The following is a 20,533-nucleotide window of genomic DNA, read 5'->3' on the forward strand; positions in this document are numbered from 1 at the left end:
TGTTTTCTAACATTCCTGAAAGATTGGAAAATCTTTGAGGCAGGGAAACTGTACTTAAGTCTTTGACTCAGTTTTGTGTGTGTGTTGTATACAAAATTATACTTAAAAAAACATACACAACTATTCAGGAAAGTAGAACAGTAATTCAGACAGCTGAAACTGACTCTTCCTTTTCTCCACAGAACCAACTCGGATAACTCTGGCACCTTCAAACATGGATGTTTCAGTAGGGGAAAGTGTTATCTTGCCCTGTCAAGTTCAGCACGATCCACTGCTGGACATTAGTTTTACATGGTATTTTAACAGTGCATTGACTGACTTCAGAAAAGATGCATCTCATTTTGAGAGAGTAGGTGGGGTAAGTTGTAAAGTATTTATTTATCTTCTGGTTGTTATCGTTAACTGTAACGGTCATCTGGAAAGGGCAAAAAATTATTTTACTAAACTTAGTACGTTTGTAGCTTTTTAATGACAAAAACAATACATAACCATTAAACTGCTAATGATAATGTGGGGTTTGCTGCATATTATTAATGGATTCGACGGTAGAGGAATTTCTGCAAAATAAATCTCACCTTTTTATTAGTTGTAGAAATGTACTTACAAGTGGATTGAATTTACATATTCTCTTTTGCAATAGCCCATCCATTTTGCCAGGATATTATTTTGCTCCACTCATTTATATACCCTTTTTTGGGTTTGAACATAACACCTCCCGTCCCTGGAAGATATAGCTGCTCCTGTTATGTCTAGGATGACTCCTACCATAAAAACTTTCTTGTAGTTTATGATCTGCTTTGGCGGCTCTGTCACAAAGGTCCGGTTTTCATGTCACAGTAAACCAGAGTATGGCTTGTCATGATTTCCTGAATGTTCTGCCTCCTTAATAGTTGCTCACACCCACTATGTTCCTCTCCAAGTTTTTAGATTAGCCCAAGACCACAGCTAAGGGATCATAGTTAAGCTATCTTCTTAATCACAACCTATAACCTTGGGACAATCCTTGGCTACAAGTCATGTTTCAGGAAGAGGGACCTTAAACCACAATCCTGGGTTAAGATGGCACAGCAAGTGGCCTAAAAATGCCTGAGAAGGTGCAATCTCCTCCTTGGGAACCAGCACATATGTGCCAAGCCATGGCTTAGCATGACAAGCAAATGCAGCCATAGTGAGGCTAATTGCAGAGAACATTGGGCAGGGGCTTTGCCAGTGATATACCAGCTGTGGAACTCCCTCCCAAGGAAGGTTAGAGTGGCTTCTTCTTTAGTTTTAGGCAAGCTATTAAAACTTACTTGTTCTTTGTAGCTTTTCATTCTGCCCTTTCTCTTTAATTGTGCATTTTTCTTGTTCCTAATCTGTTCCTCATAATATTGCTTTAAATTCCAGTTTTTGAATTGTGTGTTGCTTGGCTGGTGTGCTTTTGGATCAAAATGCAAATTCATAAATAATTTTATGAATAAATAAGAGAGTCCAAGTACCCATGGAATTGTGCGCTATATTCCCCTATAAAGTTTAAGACTAAATTGGACCTGACATGAATCATATGATCGTGTCTCCCCCCCTCCCCCTTACTAAACATTATGCTTTTTTCTGCTTTTCTTTTGCTACATTCAGGTGGGGGACAATCCAAATTGGGGCAGTGGGAAAAGGAGCAGGGAGATTTAAACTCTCTGGCCACACTTTTACAACTTATTTGCAGAAACAAACAAACAAAAAAAATTGGACTCGGCAAGATTTAAATAAACATTTACAATTTTATTTACAGAGAACAAGAAATATAACAGGTGATAACATAGTATTATGTACAAACAGCAGAATGCAACATTTGATGTAATAAACCAGAAGTTGGGGGAAGTCACAGGGAGGGGGAAAATTGGAAAATGAATGTTAAGTAATCATATTGGATAGTTGTTATCAGAGAAGAAAATCAATAAAAATTGTTTTTTAAAAATAAAAATAAACTTTCTGGCCACACTGTGGCACCAACGGTAGCCTCGCTCCAAGGTAAAACAGCAGTCAAGAATGAACTCTCCTCTTGTTATAATGAAACTATCATTTTTCCTTTTTTTTCAAATGAAAAAGACTAAAATTATAATGAAGTTATATCTAATTATAAGATTGGATTGTGATAAAATGCAATGTTGGTACTATACAGCTTTATTCCACTAATTGCTAATGGCAGGAATCCAAAGCACTGCATGTAGTGTTCCACATACGTTCATGGGCCAACTTTTTTCACTTCCAGTCTGCCAGCAGTCAATTCCCTCCCACCTCTTTTAAAACAAACAAACAAAGCAGAGGTTTTGGAAACCTCTCCAGCGCAGCACCTCTTGAGGCCTTGAAGAACTGGGAGGCGGGGAGGGGCAGGGAAATCACATTACCATCATACCTAACTTAGACCATTTCAAACAAAACCTGGCCTCTTTTCAGGTGGCCGGGTGTCCTACCCCAGTGTTAAGCATCGTTTGTTAGAATTGTTTTATTCAGCTTTTATTTTAAAGGGTGACGTCTTAACGATTAGCTGACAGGGGCTGATACAGTGAGTGTTCTTTCAGAATGAGACACAGCTTACTGTCTCCTGCCTAATTAAACTTCTCACCCTGGTTTCTAGCACCTGAGATGCAGTACCCATCTTCTGCAACTAGTACTGCAGGTCTTTTCAAGCCAAAAGAAGAAGTCTTGGGATCAGCTTGTGTCACCGCATCCTATTACGCTAGGCTTTCAGTTCTAGCCTGCGCTGCCTCCTTGACTTTTAGAACTGCATTGCTTGAGAGCAGGGTAGCTTTTCAGAGCACGTATGCCATGAAGCTGTTGAGGGAAAGAGGGCTGGAATTTCAAAGAGAGAGAAGCTACTGAGAGGCTTGGACGCTTAGACATAAAGACAGATCAAGTGATCGCTGCTTGACATGTGGCAGAAACTTAGCAAGTTGAACGTGTTATCCCAGCTTCTAAGCCCCACTGTATTTCAACTTCCACACCACCTCTGAAATAAAGATATAGGAAAGTGAATGGGTTGCGCTATGGGCCCACAGGGTCTAACAAACCCTGCGCAAGGACTTTCGCTTGCGCAACAGGGCTTTGCACACACACACACACACACACACACACCCTCTGAAATTGACTCTTGGGGAGTCAAGCGAACCCCAAGAACGGGGGAAAGGGAAGGGGGATTGTTTCACCTAGCAAGCTGCAATGCTTGTGCAAACAGAATGATTGGTAGAGGGTGACGTTGAATTCCACTTCACATCAGTATATCAGTATATCACCCAGGACAGCTTTGATGGGCAGACCACAATGGCAGCTTCACTCAGCAGTATATCGCTGGTGAAACGGCTGCTGCTTCTGAGTCCTCTTTCCTTCAGCACACTGAGCACTGAAGGAACAAAATCTGCCGGTGCTGGAGGCAGAAGGACTCAAGCGGTGGCGGTTTCACCAGCAATATACCGCTGAGTGAAACCGCCACCATGGTCTGCCCCTCATACTGGCAGAGGGAGATACTTCTGGTTCCTCCACTTCTTTAAACTGCTTGGCTGAGGAGCACGCCACTGCCCTTGTCTCAGCCAAGCAGTTTTATGGAGCCTCCAACTCACCATCATTTTGCACAAGCCAACTGCGCAGGGGGGCTCTGCTACAAGTGCTCCCGCTTCCCAGCTGAGGGAGCCCAAACCCAACTCCTGCTTGCACGGGAGCAGAAGCTGGATCGGGTCTGCTCAGCTGGGGAGGTGCAGGCTCCGTCACACTTTTCCATTGAGGGGTTCCCGGCTGCCTTCCCCTCAATGGAGAAGTTTAAAGGAGCACCGCCTGGCAAGGCTGAGGCAGCCCGGCAGCTGCATCAGAGGCAGTGCAGGCGCTGTCAGATGCAGCTGCTGGGCTGCTTCCGCCTTCCACCTTCCGCGACCCCAGCCCCTGTTCCGTCCGGCTGCCTTCAGGTGGCGCAGGGGCTCTGAGCAGCGCCGATCCCTCTCCTACTTGCATACAAGCAGGAGCGGGGTCAGGGATCTCTAAGCTGGGAAGCAGAGGCTTCACGCTCCCCAGCTGAGCAGCCTCGATCCTGCTCCTACTTGCATGCCTTGTCCCCAGCCCGCCAGATGCTGGGCTGAAAGCACCTCAGGTCCCACCATGAGAGCTGAGGCAGGTTCTCCCAGCGCCTCGTCAGCTTGTTTCAACATTGCAGTTTATCGCCAAACCGCAGTGTTTTGCTGGTGATGCATCACAATATTGAAAACCTAACATCACACAGCCCTACTCCAGAGCTTTATTCCTTTAGATGTCTGCTCTGGAACATTTGTAACTAGTTAAATCCAGTCCAACATATGCACACGTGTACTTCCTTCCCAAGGTGAGGTGAGCTCTGTGGTGATCACACAGGGTCCCCGGATGTTTCACCATCTATCGATCTCTGTGCCACCACTTTATTTCTCGCTGCCACCACCCAGGCCCTACCTGGTACAATACTGAGTCCAGTCAGGGTTAAATTGGAACATAAACTTTTGTTTATTTATTGCAGTTTAACAAGCTTGTGGCTTCATAAACAGTATCAGTCAATTACATTCAAGGGGTGCCTATCCAGACCTATAACTTCCACTACCTGCTTTCACTCACTAAACCACCACTCAGATATTTTCTTGTCTTCCTAGCCCCTAACTATTCCTGACTCAGCTTATTTCACTACACTAACTCAACCTACCCACAAACTCTATCCTAATTCACTCCCACTCCAGCCAACCTCCCAACAAACTCCTCCCAGAGCTAGTTTTATAGTCCCTCTGACTCCACCCCCTGGGTCCTGATTGGGTAACCTGTTTAACTATTTCACCTCCAGCACGCTCATCATTATAATAATAATTTATTATTTATACCCCGCCCATCTGGCTTAGTTTCCCCAGCGACTCTGGGCGGCTCCCAATCAAGTGTTAAAAACAGTACAGTGTTAAATATTAAAAACTTCCCTGAACAGTGCTGTCTCTCATGTGTTAACGTCACAAGCTCATCTCTTTAAAAGCAGGGGATTAAAATTAGAAGTTTTGCCCAGATTTCTCCAGTACTGTGGGAGTGAACTACAGATGGTCTTTGATAGCATATGCTAATTGAGGTGACACTTCTTCAGAAAAGCACACACGAGACAGACTAGAGAGCACACACGCATGCAGGCAGGTTTGTATAGTCCTTAAATACTACATTTTGCCTGGTGTGTAGTAAGCTAGTCTCCACCACCACCACCCCAGATGTCCAGGCAAGTAAGGATTAAACAAAAATTGCCTTACCATTCTCTTGACAGATGATGCACACAGCTTCTGAACTGTCAACATGCTGCCTGTATGCCAGTGCAGATATCACTGTGTCAGAAAGCCTAATATCAGCTGAAACTGGGTAGACATCAGTATTAGAAATGGTTGCAATGTGGTTACTCGTTTTAATACCACCCAGACTGCTGGTGATTTCTGTTTCAAGGGTCAGCGTAGTGCCGGTCAGGGAAGGTGACCTTCCTGTCATTGTGACTTATCCACAGCAACACGTGTCTAATTTCACTGGCTATGGATGTGAATGAAATCTCTCCGACTGTCAGGATTCCAAGAAACATTGGCAGTTTGAGAGCATGTTGCTGCACTATTTTTGTAGTGCTTTCACAATACCCAATACTGAGTTACACAAAATGCTAAGGCTTTGGTAGCACATCCTTGGTGATACGGTGAATGATTAATATTGGAATTCAACTTTCACTCTCTCTCTTGCCAACATGATATTGTTCACTGTGATTAGATACAGCATTGTTTTGTCTATTCAAACTTGTCATCGGAGAGGTGCACAAGCTTACATATAGAGTTTGACAATCCCACAGGCAAATTTATACTTAGTGCAAGATTTATTTCAGCAAATAAATTACCGCACTGGAAAGGGTGAATGTGGGTGTCTTAGCCTTGAGGGTTGCTTTACACTGTCAGTTCTCACTGTTGTGTGAATTTATATGTTGTGCTCTCTGGAAGAATTTTGAGCCGCAGTTTTTTACACCAAACATCACACTCTTTCCCATTAATTGTATACAACACTTTTTACAGATATTCCAGCTTGTATTAAACATAGAAATAGTCAATCATTACCAGGTACTTAAGTTTTCAATTAAGCTAGTCACTTCAAAAAAACTGGCAAGGAGAATATTACATTTGGTTTAAGACACTTTCTTTTAGATAAGACGTGACTTTGCATTTTTGGAAAGCAAAGGCCACTGAAAATAATTTAATCAAAAGATTAAAGTGCTGCTGATTGAGATCATAAGGGAAACAGAAGGAAAATAAAGCATCTAAACCATATCTAGAGAACTTTTTTGAGCCTGAGGGTTGTGTTTCCTGATTGCCAGTGTTCCAAGGTCCTTATGTAAGTGGTGAGTGGGGCCAAAAAGTTGACAAGGTGCGCGCATGAACATGCATGCATGCACACCACCCATGCATGCAGCACACATAGTGTGCACACACCACCCCCAAAACGCAAGATCTTTCCTGCAATACAAAGCAGCACAATAATTAACATTCCCTCTTTCCATCCATTCATAAAAACTCTCTTACCCAACCATCCCACCACAAACGAGAAATCTCCATCCAAAAAAGACCCAATAAACTCTTTGCAACAAAGTCAGCATTTCTTTTTCTTATGAACGTGGCTTTGTGCTTAAGAAACTCTCAGTGGGTCATCCTGTTATCTTCTCTCTGTCTCTCTCTTAACGGGATTGATTTTTGGCTCTTATGCACTGCTGTTTTTGTAGCCTTAGAAAAGAAAATGCTTGCCTAACTCCTGTCCTCTGTTTAGTTGTTATTCTTCGTTTCTTTCATTATTTATTGTTGGTGTTATAGATTGTGAACAATCAAAATAAATTACTGGTGGTTTCCTGTAGAAGCATACATGCACAGTGTGAGATGATTTTATTTGACAGAAACACACAAGTGTCTATCTGACACTGATAATAATAATAATAATAATAAATTTTATTTATATCCCGCCCTCCCCAGCCGAAGCCGGGCTCAGGGCGGCTAACAACACTAAAATAGTGCAACGTTATAAAAACATCAAAGAATTAATTAAAATCAAAATTGATGGCAACCATAAACTAAAGTATTGTAAAGATTGCCAAAGGAGGGAGTCAGGCTGCGCCCTGACCAAAGGCCTGGTGGAACAGCTCTGTCTTGCAGGCCCTGCGGAAAGATGTCAAGTCCTGAAGGGCCCTTGTCTCTTGTGACAGAGCGTTCCACCAGGATGGAGCCGCAGCCGAAAAAGCCCTGGCTCTAGTTGAGGCCAGCCTAACCTCTCTGAGGCCTGGGACCTTCAAGATGTTTTTATTTGAAGACCGTAAGTTCCTCTGTGGGGCATACCAGGAGAGGCGGTCCCGTAGATACGAGGGTCCTAGGCCGTATAGGGCTTTGAAGGTTAAAACCAGCACCTTAAACCTGATCCTGTACTCCACCGGGAGCCAGTGCAGCTGGTATAGCACCGGATGAATGTGATCCCGCAGCGAAGACCCCGTAAGGAGTCTCGCTGCGGCATTCTGCACCCGCTGGAGTTTCTGGGTCAGTCTCAGGGGCAGCCCCACGTAGAGCGAGTTACAATAATCCAGTCTGGAGGTGACCGTCGCGTGGATCACAGTGGCTAGGTCAGGGCGAGAGAGGTAAGGAGCCAACTGCTTAGCTTGGCGGAGATGAAAAAATGCCGCCTTTGTTATAGCTGCAATCTGCGCCTCCATGGAGAGGGAGGTATCGAAGATTACACCCAAACTCTTAACGGACGGTGCTGGCACTAATTGCACCCCCGCAAGAGATGGGAGTTGCCCCCTCAATCCCATATCGTCCCGTCCCAGCCAGAGGACCTCTGTCTTCGAAGGATTTAACTTCAACCGGCTCCCACGTAACCATCCAGCCACAGCTTCCAAGCATCTGATCAGTGTGTCTGGGGCCGAGTCAGGATGGCCATCCATCAACAGATAGAGTTGGGTGTCATCAGCATACTGATGGCAGCCCAGCCCAAAACTCCGGACAAGCTGGGCGAGGGGGCGCATAAAGATGTTAAAAAGCATCGGGGAGAGTATCGCACCCTGGGGCACTCCACACACCAAGGAGTGGCGGGATGACAGTTCCCCCCCAAGCGCCACCCTCTGTCCCCGACCAGAGAGAAACGAGCGCAGCCATTGAAGGACTGTGCCCTGGATCCCCACGTCGGCAAGGCGGTGGTCCAGGAGTTCGTGATCGACCATGTCGAAGGCTGCTGACAGGTCTAGAAGAATCAGCAGCCCCGACCCGCCTCGATCCAGCTGCCTGCGGAGATCATCTGTTAGGGCGACCAGAGCCGTCTCGGTCCCATGACCAGCGCGGAAGCCGGACTGGAATGGATCCAGAGCCGATGCATTGTTAAGGGTCATACAAAGTGTGGTGTCTTGAAGTGTGAAGTCACAGTAGACATTTGTGCTTCGGGAAGATAAAGTTTTGCAAGTTTGAAAAATGAGGCACAGAGAGAGAGAAAACCACTTGTCAGCCTTCTGTCACTGGAACTGGAATTTTTAATGCTTCTAAGAACTGCTCTCTTTTTAAGGAGATCCTCATTACAAACATCTCTGGATAGAACAATGAGTACCCAAGTCATTTGGCTTCTTTTTTTTATAAGGTCAGTTTTATATTTGCTCGCACCTGTCTGCCCAATTTGGGGCTGGATGCTAGTTTCAGCTAGTAATTGAGGGCATAGGTAATATCAGAGTCAGATGGCAGGCAAAAGGTTAAATTGCTCAGGCTAAAGAGAAGAAGCAAAGACCTGGGATAATAAGAGACCCATTATCCGCATGGATAACTTGGCTGGTTATGTAACAAGGCTCAGCCTGGGCATGGCAGGTGACAGGTGTTTTGTGCCCATAGTACATGGTGGTACCCAGCAGCAAAGGCCTGGCCTTCCGTACCTACTTCTCTGTCTTTTGCCTTACTTGCACAGGCAGAAAGAGGCCAGAGTTTGGCTACCGAGACTCCCAATTCAGTGTCCTATGGTATCCTTAGACAGAGTTTCTTCCACTAAAATGAAATTTTCTCACTTTACATCTATGACCCTTTGATCCTTACTTAGAAGCCAATCCGGGGTTGGAGTTGTTTTGTTGTGTGCTTGCTTTTAGCATCTTACATTTGTACTTGACATTTTTATTTATTATTTTTTACTATTAACTTTCTATACTGCCCTTCATTTGAGGATCACTGGGCAGTTCACAACAAAATACAAATACAAAATGAGAACACAAAATACACAATAAAACAAAAACAAACCAATAACACCCCTCCCACAAACACATTTAAAAGGCCATAGAATGTTAAACAGCCAAAGGCCTGGTTGAAGAGGAACATTTCCACCATGCGCTTAAAGATGTGGAATGAAGGCGCCAGGCGAGCATCCCTGGGGAGAGCATTCCACAAGCGGGGAGCCATAGCAGAAAAGCCCCCATTGTTGTGTTGCTGCCCTCTGGACCTCTTGTGGAGGAGGCACATGAAGAAGAGCTTCAGATGATGATTGCAGGGTCCAGATCAGTTCATAAAGGAAGTCAGGTCACATCCACAATCCCAGTTCTTTTATTCATCTAAATTTAAAGGGCACCTTTTTATTATTCCCCTCCAGCTTTCTCAAAATTCCCAAGGGAAGCAAATCTAGCTGCTGAAAATAATTTCATCTTCCTCTGTCATATTCTGTTCTATCTCTGTTGTGCATGCACATGCTAGTGCACACTAGACAGACTGCATTGCATGCAAGCAATTATTGATAGAAGTGTTACTTCAAAGCTGGTTTCTTCCTCTTGGGGACAGGTTGCAGCTCAGTGCGTACAGCACAAGCAAAAGGTTGCAGGTTCAGCCCCTGACATTTTCAGTTAGGGCTGAGATGGGCTCCTGCATGAAATTCTGGTGAGCTGCTGCCAGTCTCATGTCAACAGTAGTGAGCTAGATGGACTAATGATCTGACTCAGCACCAGGCACCTTCCTCTCTTTCTCTCTTTACCTGAAAAAACCCCAAATGCTGTTGAACCAAGAACAAGCAAGCTAACTGAATATAAATTTTAAATATATATATTTATCTGAACAGAGTGCATCGGGAGACTTAATGATTAGGAATATCCAACTGAAACACAGTGGAAAATACGTGTGCATGGTGAAGACGGAAGTGGATAGTGTGTCATCTGCAGCAGATCTCATAGTTCGAGGTATGAGCAATGCTACTTACTTACCTAGGCGTAAGTAAACGCCTCTTAGGGTGTTTCCAGATTGAGTTTGAGAGTTCTTTTGTTGTATCTAAAGTGTCAGACACTGCCTTGCAAACCTCAAGAAACTGTTCCTTTTTGCCATGTTGATTTCCTGCTGGTTCAATATGTACATTGAGATCTATCAGGACCAGCAGTAATGACAGAGAGAGAGAGACTGTATGCTGGAACTCTGGCTGATGTCCCTGTCAGAGAGTGCTAAATTAGCAGTGTTGGGAGATAGTTTCTGAATGTTTCTTTCTAGCTTCCCATAGGTTTCTGAGATGTTCCTCCTACTTCCTGAGATCTGAGGAAATGAACAGTACACAATACACATATTCAGTTTATATGTTGCAAATTGGGGGGGGTGCAAACACAGTAACTTGTTGCTATTGAAAGCCCAAATGCTACTTAGTCTCTAGCAATGAATCAGGGAAGTTCCTAAAATTATATATTTTGACAACTATCCAGGATTCTCTCTTTTTTATATATAGATTACAAGCTGCAGAAGTATTTTAAACATAGGATGGGATTTAACTAAGTTGTCTTGTGTATGGAATGAGGCCTACTCCTGCAATAAATCTTCTGGAGGCTTGGGGGGGGGGAACCCAGCACAGGTTTAGGGGGCACAAGGGAGAGGGGGAAGGTATTACTGTGCAAGTATACATCAATTCACGCAGTACAAATTAATACTAATTTGGATGAAATTTGTCTTTATGTGTTAAAGTGAATGTGACAATCTTCATCCGTGGCTACACTATTTTACTTCAAAATAACATTGTATTAGCTCTTACTCGATGTTCTCACTGTGTGTTTTTATTTTAAAATGTATTTAAGAAGAAGAAAAAGAACACAGTAGTATATTTTGTAAACTGAAGAAAATCCTTATTTCCAGAAATGCTTAAGAAAGCTTTCAGGGTTAAATTGCTGTCCAGGGTGCTGATGCGGTTTTGTGCAGGGGAGAAATGACTACCAAGCGAACATCATGGCAAAAACTGCTTTAGATAACAAATTGTCAAACCAAAAAGATGTATTAGCAGATTAAGGCAGGACATCAAGGACTAAAGTAAAAGACGCTGATTTGAAAAGGTAGTGAAAAGTTGCTGAATAAAGGTCCCCGGAAGAATACATCATCTGCTCTCTGCTTGTGAAACTGCTGTTTCAGAACTTGCTTTTACAACTATAAAATAACCAAGCAGGAGTTTAGTAAATGTAAAAAATGGCAGTTTTATTGCAATCTAAATTGTTTTCTTCCCCCCCCCCCCCCACAGTGCTGGCAAAATAGAAATCAGCTGGCACTGTGTTTAAAGATTTGTAGAATAAGTGCTGCCTTCATAACACCTTTCCAATTTAAAAATCTAATATCTTATTGCATTAGGCTCACCTGGACCACCGGAACGTGTAAAAGTGGATGAAATAACAGCTACCACAGCCCGGCTTACTTGGCATGAGGGCTTAGATAATCACAGCCCAATCGCTAGTTATACAATACAGGCCAGGACACCCTTTTCAGTGGGATGGCAAAGAGTCACAACAGGTAGAGGGAAATATTTTTGAAGTGTTTATGAAGACTGCATTTTAATATTTTATTGTTATGGAGGAAACCAGGAATTTGCAGTTTCTTTCAAAATACTCTGTTACAGTTCCTGATGTCATTGATGGGAAGACGTTCACAGCCACTGCAGTAGACTTAAACCCTTGGGTTGAATATGAATTCCGTATAGTTGCCAGTAACAAAATCGGAGGTGGAGAACCTAGTTTACCCTCAGAAAAAGTAAGAACTGAAGAGGCAGGTTAGTGGGTTTTTTGTTTGTTTGCTTGGTTCAATTGATGCAAGTTCAGTGCAGCAGGTTTTCAAACCTTTACATTTTTTTAAAACTTTTGTAAAATTATTTGATTTTTTTCTGTTTTTATGCTGTTCAAGAGATGAGTGCTTGGCACTCAGTGACTAACCAGATTTATAATATACACAAGTGCTTGTGTGCTCAGACAACTTTTACATGAAGTTACATATTAATGCATATACTGAAAACCTTTCCCTTGTACAAAATGATGAACTAGAGAAGCCAAATTGTAACAGTGGGGTGCTTGCTGCAGTCCTGAATTCTGTTCCGTCCAAAGTGAAAAGTGTCACTTATCTGTTCTGCTAGAAGTTGTTGCCATAGCACTCCTTGACAGAATGGCTTTTGCTGGCATGTCTAATGCTTTGCTTTTGGCACCACTGAACATTCTTAGGTGAGGCATAGCAAAGCGCATATACTGTGGACCCTCACATCCTAAGATAAGGAAAACCAATTTCAGTCACCACAGGTTGGAGATTACTGGAGAAGGTCACTAAATAGTGGTGTTTGATGTGCAGCCCTGGAATATTTTAGGTAAAGGGGAGAAATAAGCCTACACAGGAATAAGAAAATTATTCCACAGTATTGCGGCTTTGCCATTGATGTTTAGAAAGTGGAAAAATTGTGAATACAAGTGAAGATCAGAGTATTCTTTGCAGTAGTCAAAACAACTTGTTTATATAGTTCTAAAAAATGGTAGAGAATAAAGTAGGTTTGTGTGAGTATTGAACAGGAGCACTCAGATAGAAATTGCTTAACGATTGTTTTTTCTTCTTCTGAGACTCTGCCACCCACGCTGACAAGGTGACTGCAACCTTTATGTAATGCTTGCACATACTTCACGGGGTTCCTTTCCTCTTTGTAATACATACATATATTTCCTCTCCTTAGAATGTGATTGTGCAGTTTAATGCGAGCACTGAAAAGCAGGATGTCATAATTCTACTATGATAAGAATTCAGAATGACCTTCTTAATTTTTGTGCAACTTTTTTTAAATTACTGGGCATAAATGTAACATAGAAACCAGCTCTGTCCGTCTTTGAGCTACAAGAATTCAAGCACTACCTGGGAGAAATCTGCCAGTCAAGCAATACTCATAGAACATACTCAGCACTTTGTAGACTTTGTCTGAAGAAGGGTTCCCTTCTTTCAGGAGACTTAGTAAGGTTAAAAAAAAAACCTTAATTCACTTCTGAATATTAAGAATGGTTATTCCCACTAATAATGAATTTTGACTGTTGAGCACTCACTCGGGTGACTCCAAAATAAGATAGTGGCTTTTAGATAAGTTGGAGACTCCCTATGAATACAGAAACATATACCATATTTTTCGCTCCATAAGGCGCACCTGACCATAAGGCTTTGGGGGGGAATTCAAGGGGGGGGAAATTCGGCTCTTGGGGGCTTTTGCGGGAGGTGGGGGAAGTGAGAGAGCCTCGCTCTGTCCCTTCCCCCACCTCCCGCAAAAGCCAGGGTAGAGGGATGAAGGCTCCCCGCTGCCCTCCAGAGGCTTCACAGGCTACCCTAGAGCTGCTCGACCCAACCTGCTCTTTGGGGCTGGCGGTGGGGAAAGCTGAGCTTCCCCCACCGAGCTCACGCGCTCAGCCTTTCCGCCGCTCCCCGACCTGCTCTTTGGAGAAAGCCACCGCCAGCCCCAAAGAGCAGGTCGGGAGCTCCCCGAGCTTGTCGGGGCTGGCAAGGGAAGCCTGGGTCCCCCCCCCCCAGCCCCAGGGACCACACATTCACTCCACAAGACGCACAGACATTTCCCCTTACATTTTAACAGGAAAAAAGTGCATCTTATGGAGCGAAAAATACGGTAAGTACAAACTTATGGCATCTGTCTGTCTCAAGTGAATATGGAGTGTACCTCCAGGGGTGAAGTCAAATTGCTGTGTTAGCAGCACCAAAGTGACCTCCCCAGGGTGCAAGCCTAGGAGGGCAGAGAAAGAGAGGAATTGACCTGCTTGAGCCCTCAACATTATAGTAAATATCCTGGAGAGGGAGAATTGGGGCCGAGAGAGATACATGTCATGAGATAAAAGAACCCCTCTTTCTTCACTATGCAGGGATCTAAATAAATTTCTGTGTCATGATATAGAACTGATACAGTTTCATCTCTGAATTTCTGGGACCATTCAATTAATGCGCCTTCTGTTATATTCATGTGCAGCTAATGTGTATTTTCCCTGTACAGTGCCTGAGGTACCACCATCTGAAGTGAGTGGAGGAGGTGGCAGCAGGTCTGAACTGGTCATCACATGGGATGTAAGTGTTCTGCTTGGAATTTATTTCCCAAAAGTTGCCTTTTTTATTATCTACTCAGTAAAAAATTACCCAATAACTGACATAAACGTTCATTTATCTGATACAGCTGACTTGTTCTGTCGTCTTAATATGTATGCTTTTCCTGGCCTCTTTCCAGAATATTATCAGAGCAATATTTAGCTAAGCTTATTATTATAATAGTCTCATAGGTTTTCAGAGTTAATACAAAAATTAAAACAGCTACTTGGATACTGAAAGTACCTCTTCTCATCAACTTTATGTCCCCAACAAATAGCATGTGTTTTCAGAGTTTTGGTCTGAGATTTATCCCAGTCTGGCTGAGGCCATCTGAAAAATACTGCAGTAGGAGAAACCTGTAGATTGAATGGTTGTGAAGGCCTGCCATTACTTCCCTTAGTGGTATATCCCTTTGATGACAGTGATGACATTGGAAATAGGCTTCTTAAATTAACACTCTGTAAAATCCTGGATGTATTTGCCTTAACAATAGACCCAACTTACAACCTTCCAATCCTCCACATAAGTGGAATCCCAAACATGGTGTCTCTTACTAAGATTGTCATCCTAAAACTAGTTAGAAATTGCTGTCGAACTGAATGGGACTTGCATCTGAGTAAACACACTTCGAAATTTGTTCATTTAGGGCTAATGAATGCACCAGTCCTTGGTCTCTTTAGGGATAAAGCTTATTGTATTTCTGTTGTGGCTTTGTTTTATGTTCCATTCATTCCTATTCCCCAGGTTACAATCTTCATTCAGTTAGTGCTCCTTTCTTCCCTTTATAGTTTCTTTTTTCTAATTCCCACCTTTGTTCCTTTTCCCATTCTCTTCCTTGTAAATGTAATAATCTCTCTTTTGCCATCCATCAGGCTGACTCCCCTCTATCTTTCAAACCCTTTTCAAACAAGACACTTCCTTACTGTACCTAACGGATGTTATCGCTTCGCTCCCTTTGTTGGTTTCCTGTGTCATCTTTCTTTTGCACTGCACATGTGTTTATTAGATTATAATATTAACTTTCTGTGTAGTTGATTATTATGCTTTTTGTGTTACTGGCTTGGATAGGGAATGGGACCTGATCTGTTTTATATTCTGTGCAGCTCTTAATTAATCATCTGTGCTTAATAAATGACTGACAATGATAACTCGGCTTAATGCTGTATGGAATTTATGCCACTGAATACTGGGGCTGAACTGAATGTCCTCTCTGTGAAACATTTAGTGATAAAAAAACTTGCTAAATCAAGCAATATGCATGCTTTGTAAAAGCCCAGAATGTCGCTGGAAATGGCACTATGAGATTGTGTTGCAGTATTTCCATTGTACAGGGGAAGAATGAGGTGCTCCTAATGGTAACTCGGGTCTGCAGACTTCCTTGGGATATACTGCTAAATACATGTGCTAGCACATGCATTCCTAATGTGCCCTTGGGTTTCTTAAATTGGATCCCATTGCCCCTTTGGCTAATTTAATAAAAACCCTCAGGAGTCAAGCTTCTCTTCCTCATAACGTTGATGAGACAAATTCTTTTGGAGACCTCAAATAATTCTTCTACTAGATTTTTTATGTTTACATAGTTTGAATTTTTTGTTGTTGTTATTTTAGTATTTTATTCATTTACAAAAATTTTTGCTTAGCCCGTTCCTGAAGAATTACAAAATGGTGAAGGATTTGGCTATGTCGTAGCTTTCCGACCTCTTGGCGTTACAACCTGGATACAGACAGTTGTCACATCACCTGACACACCCAGATACGTCTTCAGAAATGAAAGCATCTTGCCCTTTTCACCATATGAAGTCAAGGTTGGTGTGTATAATAATAAAGGAGAAGGACCATTTAGCCCCGTGACCACAGTGTATTCTGCTGAAGAAGGTGGGTTTTTGAATCATCTCTTACATACCTGTCGTTATTTCCCATGTCAATGAGTGAAATATAAATATTTGCTTTGCTAGTATCTGTGAAGCCATGTTAATTAGTTGGCCAGTGAGTTCGTTAAGTTTCTTTGTTTTTCCTGATTCCCCTTCCACCCTGGGTTTTCTTATTGTTTTTGTTTCCTAATGCAGAACCCACCATAGCACCTTCTGGTGTATCTGCAAACAGCCTCTCATCTTCTGTAATTGAAGTCTCCTGGGTTTCCATTCCTTGGAAAATGAGTAGTGGAAGATTGCTGGGCTATGAGGTAAAAATAAAGCCCTGTGAAAATGTTCCTTTTCCTAGAAGCTAACATGACTGTGATAAGGTGTTTGGTTTTTTTTTACTTTCAAATCATTATTCAGTTGCCTGTTGGAAGCCAAAGCTTGCTGTTAAAATCAGCTGCTCTGTCTTTGCTTCTTTATGGAAAAATGAGTCATGCAAACATCTGGTGAAGTACTTTTTTCTCTCCCCCAAATTTTGGAAGGGAAGTTGCTAAACAGGCCTGCTGTTTGAAACTAGAAAGGGAGCTTTCTGCTCCTGAATTTAGACAAACACATGGCATAGTCACAAATAATCTGTTCTTGGGGAGAGTATAAAAGCCAAATGTAACTATTCCCACTTTTTGTCTGTGTAAAACTTGAGCTTTGCCTTATTTCCTGGCCTCATGCCAGATCAATTACTGCAAGCTCACTAAAGTGCATTGAGAATGGAAATCAGTTGGCAGTCAGCTCTGCTTTTGCTATCTGTATATGCCTGCTTGGTATCTACAGCATCTCTTGCTGTTTCTCCAGCAAAGATAAGCACCGTACCCAGTTTCCATTAATAAAACCCAGTTGCATTTAAATACCCATGGTTGTGTTCCTTTCTGCTTTGGGAAAGGTAGTAAAATTGCATGTGCATGATGACTTTATGTAAACTGGTGTTTAAGCTGACTACAAAACAAGCCAGGTGCAAAATTCGATACTGACATTTGCAATACTTAATAGCAATAGTGTTGTGTGCCCATGTAATGGTAGAGAGCTGCTGAGTAACTGCAACGTCTACGAAAATGAAAATAGAGCTGTTTCTCTGGGTTTTAAACAAAAACTTGGGGGGGGGGTTCCCTTTCAATACTGTGCTATTTCCCATAATAGTCTGAAAGTAAAATTGCATTCAGACAGTTGGACCTGCTAAGCAATAGGTGATAAACTACTATATCAGAGTAAGCAGCAAGGTCAACAATATGTTCTAAGTAGCCTACTCTTTGTACCCTTTAGGTGAGGTATTGGAATAATGGTGGAAAAGAACAGTCTTCCAACAGAATAAAAGCCATTGGAAATGAGACATCAGTAAGAATAACAGACTTGATGAGCAACCTTGTGTACTATACAGCTGTCCGAGCATACAACAGTGCAGGAGCAGGTCCTTTCAGTGCCACTGTCAATGCTACCACAAAAAAAACACGTAGGTATCATCACTAGGGGCAGGAGGGAAAAATGTCACAATGGGGTTCCTTTTCTTGCAAAGAAAACAAAATAAACTTTTAATAATGCTACCGTAAGCTCTGTGATGCTTTGGAAGCATGCTTGCTAACCAAAGAAGTTTCAATAATAGACCTTTTATCTATTTTTTTGTGTCTTCTGGGAAGACAATAACACAACTCGTACATAATGGGAGCAGTGCTTGGACTGTTTTCAGATATAGGCAGGCAACTAGGCTTCAATATACTTGAACCAAAGCATTCTCTGTGCACCTGAAACAACATTCCAGTTATACTGATAATCTGGCGGTAACCAATTTGTTGCTCAATAGCTTAAACCTTTGGGATTCTAGAGCTACATATCAGTCATGTGTCGTTGGAGTTTGGTTCTGATTCCTTTAGGAAGAGGGAAGTCTTTCAAGCTGTGAACCCTGTCACTGCTGAAGAATATGCGTAGCTCTGTGTGTGTGTGTGTGTGTGTGTGTGTGTGTGTACACATCCAACAGTGAAGGATACTGTTTCACAGACTAGTGGGCATGTATACAATTCTGATGTGGGTCATATGCATAATATATTTGGATTTGCACCTGCTGCATTCTGCCAGCTTTGGACAGGTAAGAGCACGGAGGTTGTTGTTATTACTATTACCTACTACTATTACTACTATTGTTAGCATAATTGGAACTGTCTGGGGGGAGCGTTCCTATTACTTGCCTTCAGCATAGTGGCAATGTTGTGGTACATATTGAAACATAGCTGTATCTTACTGTTGCTACGTGAGATGCAGGATTCTCCTTGAACTGTTGTTTCTTGATTTGACTAGAAATGGGCAAATGGCCCCCATATGGTACTCGGAGTATCTCAGAAATAAACCACTTTGTCCTCCAATATATCAAAAACAAATTGGCTCTTGAAAAATGAAGGCATCTCCCCCCCCCCCCCGCTCTGCCGTGCCAAAAGCACTCCCACCTAATGAGCATCCAGTGCTGCTCTCACTGCCACTCAACTTCAACATGGATTAGATTATTCCTCTAGGTGTTAAGATGGAGGTTAGAATTAGCATCAAAATCTATAGTTTAGAAATCTGCAATACCTCCCCTCCCTGGTGGTCAGAGGACTCTACTCCCTAGTGGTCATTTATTTTTTTAATTTTATTTATTTGAAGGTTTATAAACTGCCTCACAGCCAAAAGATACCAAAGCAGTGTTCAGTAAAATAAAGTAAGATAAAATATAAAAGAGAATGGTGTACAAACTTAGTAAATTGATTGTCTAATTTTAGCCGGCTACACACACACACACACACTCAATACACACACTGTGATCATGTGCAGATTATAAAGTTGCTGCCTGGTGATTGACAGATTGGCAGGTCGTCCATATGCAGAACTTCCAGGGGACTGGGGTGGGGAGGTCATGGGAGAGGGAAGTCACCAATTTGCCTTTAAAAACTTGGTTTTACTGCTGGCAGATCAGGTAGAGCCCAGTACAGAGTATCAGTTTTTCAGAACTACTTAGGTGTTCCCACAGATATGCCGGTAAATTTCACTTTGTGTCATCATTTCAGGAATTTAGCCTTATTAGAATGCTTGGGGGTGGGGAGAAGCTAACCAATCCAGTTTAATTTCTGACGCTCTCAGATTCAGCATGAGTTTCAGCATTCTCATCACAGTCTATTATTGCACAGTGGGTCTGTAATAATTGAGGCTCTCTCCTAATTGCAACTTTCTGATGTGATGTGGAGAGATGGAAATGTATATTTCAATATAGATTTGGGAACCAGTGAAGAGGCTCGTAGAAATTAAGCAAGGAGAAACTAGTAATGACCCCTGCGGCTGAACACGGCTATTCAGGTTATGATGTTACAATTCCGTAGTAATTGAAAAAGTAAAATCATTTTCAATGACCTTTGTCTTTTTAATTATAATCCTAATGTAAGATTGAAAACTGCCTATTTATCTTATAAAGGTTGAAGCAAGTCAAGGCAAGGGCACATGCTACAGAGTTGATTGTTATCTCTCTCCACCCCTGCTCATCCCTGCAGTAGGCACTGTGGAAAATGGAAGCTCCCCTTTCATGCTTGCTTCCCCTTCCTTAAAAAAATTTTGAATGCTAAGGTTGAAAAACACTTCCATGCAGGACTATTAATAATAATAATAATTAATTAATTAATTATTAATTTATTAATTTATTAATTTATTAATTTATTAATTTATTAATTTATTAATTTATTAATTTATTAATTAATTAATTAATTAATTAATTAATTAATTATTAATAGTCCTTGTTGTGGTCATAATTAATTAATTATGACCACGACAAGGGACTGATGTCCATATCCCCCACTTTCAGATCACCCTCACTCTGCTCAGCCAAGAAACAAGGTCCAGAATGTTGGCCTGCCCTATGCAATCTACAGGTCTGCAATCACAAATGGGGCAGAGCCACTGGCCTAGCTCCCCAGCAGGTTGGTCACTTGTGTTTATTGGGGAGGTGTGGGGCAGTGGGAAGCCATGCTTCCACCAGTATTACTACACCATGCTGGCTTTCCCACCGCCTCACCCATCTCCCTCCCAGTAAGCAACAGCCACCCACCTAGCGGGAAGTTAGTGCAGTGAGCCACTTCTGTCTACAGTTATGGCCATGCCCTGCACTTCGCAGCTTGAGCAACCAATACACATTTCCCCAGGAGAACATTACGTATAACAAACCACAGCATAGATCATTAGCATGCTTTGAAATCAATGCCGCAACACCAAGGCTTAGCCATTTATCACTTTAGCGGA

The 20,533-nt window shown here is 42.4% G+C and overlaps 1 protein-coding gene across 1 annotated transcript in view; it reads left to right on the forward strand.

Annotated features, from left to right (window-relative positions):
• Nucleotides 1-20,533, forward strand: part of CNTN3 (contactin 3) — a 165,194-nt gene that overhangs the window by 136,495 nt on the left and 8,166 nt on the right. The window contains exons 11-18 of the mRNA XM_080995688.1: nt 183-358; nt 10,090-10,207; nt 11,622-11,780; nt 11,887-12,036; nt 14,284-14,354; nt 16,013-16,247; nt 16,439-16,554; nt 17,546-17,732. Coding sequence (XP_080851814.1) covers nt 183-358; nt 10,090-10,207; nt 11,622-11,780; nt 11,887-12,036; nt 14,284-14,354; nt 16,013-16,247; nt 16,439-16,554; nt 17,546-17,732 — 1,212 coding nt within the window. The remainder of the gene's footprint in view (nt 1-182; nt 359-10,089; nt 10,208-11,621; nt 11,781-11,886; nt 12,037-14,283; nt 14,355-16,012; nt 16,248-16,438; nt 16,555-17,545; nt 17,733-20,533) is intronic.

The sequence above is a fragment of the Podarcis pityusensis genome, assembly GCF_964106645.2.
Source record: "Podarcis pityusensis genome assembly, chromosome: 2".
Lineage (NCBI taxonomy): Eukaryota > Metazoa > Chordata > Lepidosauria > Squamata > Lacertidae > Podarcis > Podarcis pityusensis.